The sequence below is a fragment of the Macadamia integrifolia genome, chromosome 8, assembly GCF_013358625.1.
Source record: "Macadamia integrifolia cultivar HAES 741 chromosome 8, SCU_Mint_v3, whole genome shotgun sequence".
NCBI lineage: Eukaryota > Viridiplantae > Streptophyta > Magnoliopsida > Proteales > Proteaceae > Macadamia > Macadamia integrifolia.
The window spans coordinates 13,148,684-13,157,845 of NC_056564.1; the positions used below are offsets into that span (position 1 = coordinate 13,148,684).

A 9,162-nucleotide genomic window follows, 5' to 3' on the forward strand; every position below is an offset into this window, starting at 1 on the left:
GTACGCCACATCAATCACGGCACGGGAAATGGCTTGGTCAACAGGGGCCCACATTATCAGGGAGGAGAGAGAAGGTGTCAATGCAAAACCCACATGGTCAGCATGTGAGAGAACATAGGGATCTTTTTCCTATTATTTTGGTTTATTCTTTACTTTTTTCATTTTTTTTTAGTCTGGCAGTTACTTATGAAAGATCCTATAGGCTGAAGCCGCTGAACAGCCTCCCATCGATTTGTTTAATAAATAAAGGCTTCGGCTGCACTTTGGTTCTGTGGATAACAGGCCAGCTGATGGAGAACCCTTAGGGAAGGGAGGGGAAATCAGAGTAGAGAGGGGGAAAAGGAGAATCACACTCAACACATTCATTCAATAATCAAAATCACTCTCTAAATCTTCAATCGATTACAACCAATATATAGGAAAATAGGAACATGAAATTAGAAACTTAACTGAAATGGAAACGAGCCTAAACTAGGAAACAACTATAAAAAGGAAACCAAAGCAAGGAAGTAAATCCTACTCCTACGTTCAAGTCTGGAAAATAAAAGCATGAAATAAAATACTAAGTAAACTACTAATTTTATTTCCAACCTTGTTGGACCAAAACCCTGGGTTGGACCGGTTCTTCTTGGCTCTTGGCTTCCAAAGCCGGTCATGCTGGTCCAACCAAGAAAGGGCAGCCATATCTGCATCACCAGCTCAATGGATTTCTATGTGATGACACTTGTGGATTTATGAGTTGTTTTTCTGTGGATTCAATGAGGATCTGGTGGATTCCTGAATGTTTCTCTCTGGTTTCCCATTTCTCATTGACACCAGGTCAGTTCTAAACTCTTATTGTTACCTGCAATTTCTTCTTCAGATTTGGTTTGTTATTGTTGAGAATGATGCTACTAGCGCTAGTTTCACTAGGCCGATAGGGACAATTCTGTCCTATCAGCCCATGGTTCTGTTTTAGGGTTAATGACTTTATGTTGAGGATACTCTTGTCATTTTTAATTATGGTAAAATATATAAAATAAGGGGAAACCTGCGATTAAACCATTTTGGTCTAATTGCAGATTACTCCTCTTTTTGGGAGTCTTTCGATTGCATCTCTCTCTCTCTCTTTTCTCTTCTCTTCTTCTCTTCTTTTCTCTTTTCTCTGGTTTGATTACAGGTAACTGGGATTGTAACATGGTATCAAAGCCTCTGTAATCAAATCAAGCTTTTCAAAACCCTCCCTGCTGATCTCGGTTTTGCGCTGAGATCTTCTGGTGTGCAGCCACCTATTGGTGCATCTACTATGTATTAAATCACATGGAGTGATTTATTTGGTGTATGGATCGTGCTCTATTGGTACTATGCTGAATATTTGAAGACCTTAGACCGCAGCCATCTTCTTCTTTGACCTAATTGATTCCTGCAAGGGCTCTAGTGTCAGTCGTTGTGGTTCAGGTGTGGTTTGCTGTTTTTTTTTGTATTTCTGCGACTCTATTTGTCTGCTTTATTTTCGGTTCTCATGGTTGAGACCAAGTCTACTACCTCTGTGACTACTGCATCTGCCTCGGACAATGGCAATGTCCAAATTACTTCTATTAAGCTCAAGGGAAGCTTGAATTACCTACTTTGGGTTCAGTCTGTGAAGATTTATCTTATGGCCAAGGATAAACTTAAGCATACTACTTCTGATTCTCCTTCATCATCTGACAAGGATTATGATGAATGGATAAAGGAGATTGCTTTGATTTTAATTTGGTTGTGGAATAGTATGGAACCAGATGTCGCTGCCAATGTCTTGTTTCACTTTACTGCAAAGAAAGTATGGGGCAATTTGAAGGAAATTTACTCTCAAGAAAAGAACACAACCCGTATCTATAATATTTATGAGAAGTTGTTACAGTTTTGTCAGTCTGACAGATCTCTTTCAGAGCATTATAGTACTTTCAGGGGAATGATTGAAAAACTTAATGTTTTCCAACCCTTGACCACAGACATTGACAAATTAAAGGCTAATCGGAATGAGTTTTTCGTTTCCAAATTTTTTGCTGGCTTGAATAATGATTTGAAGACAATGAAGGGCCATTTACTTGCAGACGAAACTGCTCCTATTCTAAATGACACTTATTCGCGACTGCAACGTATCACTTCAACTAAATCTGATCAATCTTCCAAATACAATTCTGCCTTCCTTGCTAACCATGGACGTGGACGTGGTCGTGGTCGTGGTCGTGGGAGGGTCGTGGATCGGCTTGTCGAGGTTCTAGTGGACAGCCTTCTGATCGTGCAACCCACCAGTGCACTTATTGCTCGAAGCCCAACCATACTATAGAAACTTACTAGGCAAAGCATGGCAAGCCAGAGTGGGCAACCCAGTTAACCAATCATGTAGTGTCAGATGATGGTACTGACACAGTGTCTTCCGTTGATGCTAAACCAAGACCTTCTTCAGGAGATTCATCTACCAATTTGCGCGATGACATCAATCAGTTACTCTGGAGTTTACACACTCTCGAGACATCCTCTAATACATCCAATGGTGGGTCTACATCCATTGCGAACTTAGCTCATGCAAGTACCTCAACCCTTCTTACCACTACCTCTATCCCCTGGATCATTGATTCAGGTGCTTCTACTCATATGACTGGTAAGTCATCACTTTTTAAGACCTTTTCCTCTATTACCAGTTCAACATCTATTATTCTAGCCAACGGTGCTTCCACACCGGTTCTAGACCATAGTACTATCTCTCCTACCCCCTCTCTGAATTTATCTTCTATGTTACATGTTCCACAATTTCCATCAAAAGTTTCTTCATGTGAGCCAGCTAACTAGTTCATTAAATTGCTCAGTAACCTTCTTTCCCTCTTACTGTGTTTTTCAGGATCTTCACACAAGGAAGACAATTGGTAGAGGGTGTGAAAATGATGGTTTATATTATCTCAACTGTGGCTCTCCTACTTCTTCTGTTGTTGCTACTGTTGTTGGGGATGTGACCCCTTTCCAATGGCACTGTCGTTTAGGACATTTATCTTTGTCTAGGTTGAAACTTTTATTTCCTAATTTTAAGTCTGTTCTTAGGTTAAAATGTAAGGCATGTGAGTTTGGCAAACATCATCGTATGTCCTTCCCATCTCGCTCTGTCTCGTAGTCCGTCTTTATTTTCTTTAGTCCATTCTGATGTATGGGGTCCTTGCAGAGTTAGTAATAGATTTGGTTTTCGCTATTTTGTGACTTTTGTGGATGATCATTCTCGGATTACATAGTTTTACATGTTAAAGGACATATCTGAATTTTTATCTGTGTTTCAACAATTCTATAATGAAATAAAAACTCATTTTGGTACTTTAATTAAGATTTTTCGTTCTGATAATGCTCTAAAATATGCTCAAAATGATGTTTCTGATTTTTGTGCCAACCGTGGGATGATACACCAAACTAGTTGCGCCTATACCCCACAGCAAAATGGAGTAGTAGAGCGCAAGAATCGGCATCTTCTCGAGGTAGCTCGAGCTATTATGATTCATATGCATGTTCCTAAGCATTTTTTGTGTGATAAGGTTTTAACTGTATGTCACTTGATTAATCGCATATCATCTTCAGTTCTCTCAGAAAGGTCTCCTTTTTCTATTATGTTCCCTACTTTGCCGAGTTTTCCTGTTCCACCCCGAGTCTTTAGGTGTGTGTGCTTTATTCTTAATTTGCATGTGCAAGTAGATAAATTGTCTCCTAGGTCTACTAAGTGCATTTTTTGGGGTTATTCACGTACTTAGAAAGGGTACAAGTGCTATGACCCTATTACTCACAGAAACTTTGTTAGTGCCGATGTGACTTTCTTTGAGGGCACATCATTCTTTTCTCCTCAGGTGTCCCAGTCTGGTATGGAGTGGTCTTCTCCATCTCCTCCATCCATTCCCTCTCTCATACCCTTCCCTGACGTTTCTAGTGCCAATGACTCACCTCACCTACAGGTTTATCAGCGTAGGAAGAAGGTTGGACCACCAAGTGAAAAAACCAATACTCCAACTGATTCACTTCCTCCCCTGCTGCCTTTCTCTGGTGAAGCTCCTCCTCCTCCACCTGATGACTTACCAATTGCTCAAAGGAAAGGTACTATGGTTGTGTATCTTATTGACAACTTTGTTTCCTTGTCTCATCTTCCTTCTCCCATCCATGGTCTTGGCCTGTCTCTTTCTACTAATCATATTCCCCGCACCCATACTGATGCCCTAAGTATTCTTAGATGAAAAGCTGTCATGGATGTAGAAATTGATGCTCTCTTGAGTCGTGGTACTTAGAGTCTGGTAGATTTACCTCTTGGCAAGGATTTGGTGAAGTGTCACTGGGTGTACACTGTTAAGTACCACTCTGATGGCTCTGTTGAGAGGTTGAAAACCCGTCCAATTGCCAAGGGATATACTCAGACATATGGAGTTGATTATTTTGAGACTTTCTCCCCGGTTGCTAGACTGAACTCTGTTCGTCTTCTTATTTCTCTTGTTATCAACTTTGATTGGCCCTTGTTTCAGTTGGACATCAAGAATGCCTTCTTGTATGGTGATCTATAGGAAGAGGTATATGGAGCAACCTCTTGGTTATGTTGCTCAGGGGGAGAATAAAGGTCGTGTGTGTCGTTTGCACAAGGCTATCTATGGACTTAAACAGTCCCCTTGGGCATGATTTGACAAGTTCAGTGCTACCATAGTTACTTGTGGATTTTCTCAATGTCATTCTGATTATTCTGTCTTTGTTCGTCGCAGAGGTGATAAACTGGTTGTCTTGGTAGTTTATGTTGATGATATTATTCTTACTAGTAATGATGAGGCAGGAATTTCTGAAGTGAAAGCTTATCTACAACAATACTTTCAGACCAAGGACTTAGGCCAACTTCACTATTTTCTTGGGATTGAGGTGATCCGATGCAAGAAAGGGATCAATCTGTCTCAAAGGAAATAAGTGTTGGATCTTTTGTCTGATACTGATATGCTTGCATCCAAAACTATTGATATCCAAATGGATCCTCACCAAAAGTTTGGTGTTAATGATGGCGAACCTCTCTAGGATGTGCATCAGTACAAGAATTTGATTAACAAGTTAATTGATCTCACTGTGACTCGTCCTGACATCTCCTATGTTGTTGGAGTCCTCAGCCAGTTCATGCAATCTCCTCAGAAAGCTCAGCGGGATGTTGTTGTCCGTATTCTTCGATACCTAAAGGGTGCTCCTGGAAAAGGGCTGATCTATCGTCCTAATCGGCATATGGAACTAGTTGGCTATTCTGATGCTGATTAGGTCAGCCCTGCTAGTCATTAGAGATCTACTACGGGTTATTGTACATTTGTTGGAGGTAATCTGGTTAAATGGCTTAGCAAGAAGCAGACTACCATTGCCCGATCTAGTGCCAAAGCAGAATACAGAGCTATGGTTCATACCACTGCTGAGTTGATGTCGCTCCGGTCTTTACTCTTGGAGTTGGGATTTCTAGTGACCAAGCCTATGAAGATGTATTGTGACAACCAAATTACGGTGTACATTGCTAGTAATCCGGTCTTCCACTAGAGGACCAAGCACATAGACATGGACTGCCACTTTGTTCGTGATGCCGTTCTGAAGAAGTTGATTGAGACCCCTTTTGTTCCTTCATCAGATCAGTTGGCTGACATGTCCACCAAGTCTCTTTTTGCTCCTAGTTTTCGTAATGGATGTACCAAGCTGAGCATGGGTGATGTGTATGCTCCAGCTTGAGGGGGAGTGTTGCTAATTTCACTAGGCCGATAAGGACAATTCTGTCCTATCAGCCCATGGTTCTGTTTTAGGGTTAATGACTTTATGTTGAGGGTACTCTTGACATTTTTAATTATGGTAAAATATATAAAATAAGGGGAAACCTGCGATCAAACTATTCTGGTCTGATCGCAGGTTACTCCTCTTTTTGGGAGTCTTTCGATCGCATCTCTCTCTCTCTCTCTCTCTCTCTCTCTCTCTCTTTTCTCTTTTCTCTTTTCTCTTTTCTCTGGTTTGATTACAGGTATCTGGGATTGTAACAGTTATTAACAGTCACCTTCATTATCAAGCTGATTCAAAATGTGATCTGCTCTATTGTTCCATCGATTTACTCTTTTGGAGAGACTGTTTAATTTCTGTTTTAAAAGACTATTTCTGAATTGTTGATTTCAGTCTCTTACTCTGACTAAAATTCTTCAAATCTGGTTTCCCTGAACTCTGTTTTCTGGTTCTGATTTCTAGTAGTTGTTAAGGCCATTGCTTGCTGTTCATTCATTCCATTAGATCATTTACTGGCTCTGTTTGAATCCACGAAGTTCCTGCTGTCGAGTTTCTGAGTCATATGGGTTTTCAAGAATCCAATTCTCAAAAGAATTTTTTAGTAACTGCAAATCTGACCATTGGATTATTCAGCAAATTTACTGAAGTATTCTCCCTGCCAAACAGTACACTTGACCAGTAAATTGGCCACATCAGACCAATATTCCTTCTGTTTTTCTCTGTTGCTGGATTCCACTCCAAACCTGTGATTTTGGAAATTATTTGGTTGATCTAAACCCTAGTGTTTTAGGTAATTTAGAATCCCATCACATTGACAAACAATGTGATATGCTTAAAAGTGAAATCTCATTGTCAAGCCATGGACAGTTCAACTTACATGTTGAGAGAATCAGCAAGATACGCCATATGCACTAACTCTAGGTCCAACATATCTTTGACCTGTGTAGAGCAAAGCAGGAAATGAATGCTTATATGGCAATGTTACCAAAAGAAAGGCAAGTTAAAAAAATAATAATAATAATATATATAGAACGTAAAACAAACATGACACAGATTATAGATGTTTAACTCTCACCTTGAACAAGAGAGAAACCCCAAACATTTCACAATGTTATCTCAGCATACTTAATCAAATTTTCATAACAAGATGACTCATTCTCAGTTTATTTTTACAGTTTTAACGATGGAATATAATGACTTATTTTTCTGGCAAACCCTAATAAACATTAAATTCAGCACTCTTTATTCCTTCAAGACAACACCAAGACTACCGGAAAGAAAGACCAGTGTTAAGAGATCTAGAGGACTGATATTAACATCTGATACAGAATTCCATGATCGAACTACTAGAATGGTCTAATGATGCAGAACCCAGGTTCAAAAACCCTATCAGTTAGCTTATGGGCACAGTCAAACTCAAAATACGTTAATAAAAAGAGACAAGTCACAAATCTGTAAATATATCAAGCACACAAGGGAAGTAGCAGTACCGCAAATAGGTTGAAGTCCATAAGAGAGTGGCATGGTTGTAATTTATGATAATCACCAATAAAAGAAGGAAACAAGTGAATGGAGTTTAACGCGTCAATGGGAGGGGTATTCTTGGAATTGGAACATGGAGAGTGGGGATAAATAAAATAACATCAGAAAACATGGGGGTTTTATGTAAATAACACTAGCTAATCTCACTTGTAATTTCCAAAAGAACTGTCTGCTTCAACCTTCGTAACAACACAGAACCAGCAAAAACATCCCTTGTTTTAGATGGGCGGAAAGCTTCACAAACAATCCCAATCAAGCCAAGGTTTTGGGATTAAGTAATTAAATCTAAAGCTTCTTGATTCCAGTGCAACACCCTCACAAACCAGCAGCCTGAGTACTAAAATACCTCCTCTGAAACAACACCCTGTGGTACTGTAACAATCGGATTTAATGTAGGTTTCTATTTACAGAAAGGGGGGATCTGTTCAGGATGATCTTCTGGAGATCAAATCGCCTAAGGCAAAGTGACCGATGCTTGGAATCTCAGGCTGAAAGAACATAGATCGAGAGAGATTGGTCCACTCTTGTAGTTCTTCTAACCCACATCAGAAACAAAGTACACCAAACAAGATGGAATTAACCGGAAGCAAAGAGAAGAGAAGAGATAAATAAAAGGAAAGACAGTCATCGCAAGAGAGGGAAAAGGAAGAAGATCGAAGAGGGGGAGGAAGGAAGTTCGGCCAGCGGGCCTTCGTGCATACCAATAGGCAACCACTCAATTCTCTATTTCAATTCATTCATTCAAAATCTGATTTCTCCATCGTGTTACAGCTAATTTAAAGAAGAAACACCCTAACATAAAAATATGGAAACTACTCTAAAATTGAAACTGACTAATCCCAAGGAAAATTCCTTACGTATCTACCCAACCTTCTAAAACAACGAGAATAAAATAGGAATAACAAAGAAATAAAATCTTTCATAAATAAATCTCCTATGTAGCCTACCAACCCTTGCTAGACCAAAACATCAATTTAGAACCGGTTCTTGCTTAGGCCTCCAAAGGATATTGTTCCAGTCCAGCCAAGCCAGGGTCAACTGCATCACCTAAAAATCCGAGCCTTCCATCAAAGAAAGATAAATAGGATCTATCAGATCCCAACCGTTAGAAGATCCCTTCCATTACCACCCATCTTTTCAAAGAGAGGAGTTCAAAAATACTGTGATAGGAACCATAAAAATCATTTAAGGTTACCAACCGCACCAAGTGCTATGCTTACCCAAGGGTTTGCCACATCAGAATTGTGATAAGAAACGTTCAATTTTCCGTGCTCTTGCTACGTGTAAACGATATTCTTCTACATTATCCTCATTCTGCTCTGAATTGTAATCTCTAACAAAGAATATCGCTCTACATATGTTTTGAAAAGATCATTTGAATTCCACATCTTCTTTCTACCTTCTATTTCCAGTTATAGGGGGGAAAAAAAGAAGCAGCAGTAATGCAACCTCGGCAGTTCCACAACCCAACCTTTGTGTTGCTATAGACGCACCAAAGAAATAAAAATTCAATTGTAAAGAAGAATTGGCAATTCTGAGAGGAAGAACAGATCTGGATCGATGGAGGAGTGGAGAGGAGGAACTGCAAACGTACATAGCCACACATCACTTCATTGTGGCTAGAAGTCCCTTGTTAACTTGTGTGGATGTATATTTCTGTTTACTTATGTGTAGTTTCTTTTACTTTATTTGGTGTCAAATTGTTATGTACTGATGTTGTAATGCTAAGTGAAATAGTTATTAGGAAGTTATTGTTGGAGAAGTAGTTATTAAGGAGTTATTCTCCCATTCTCTGCAGCATGAGTGATTCCCTATGAACCTTGGAGTAAATCCAAGTTGGTGTGAAGCCAATCCCCC

At 39.6% G+C, this 9,162-nt stretch overlaps 1 protein-coding gene across 7 annotated transcripts in view; it reads right to left on the bottom strand.

Moving 5' to 3' along the window:
• Positions 1-9,162, bottom strand: part of LOC122086510 — a 28,482-nt gene that overhangs the window by 5,338 nt on the left and 13,982 nt on the right. For 6 of the 7 annotated variants that reach the window (XM_042655367.1, XM_042655366.1, XM_042655369.1 and 3 more), the window contains one exon: positions 6,641-6,702. The exons of the other annotated variant lie outside the window; for it this stretch is intronic. In XM_042655367.1, coding sequence (XP_042511301.1) covers positions 6,641-6,702 — 62 coding nt within the window. The remainder of the gene's footprint in view (positions 1-6,640; positions 6,703-9,162) is intronic. 7 annotated transcript variants of the gene reach the window in all.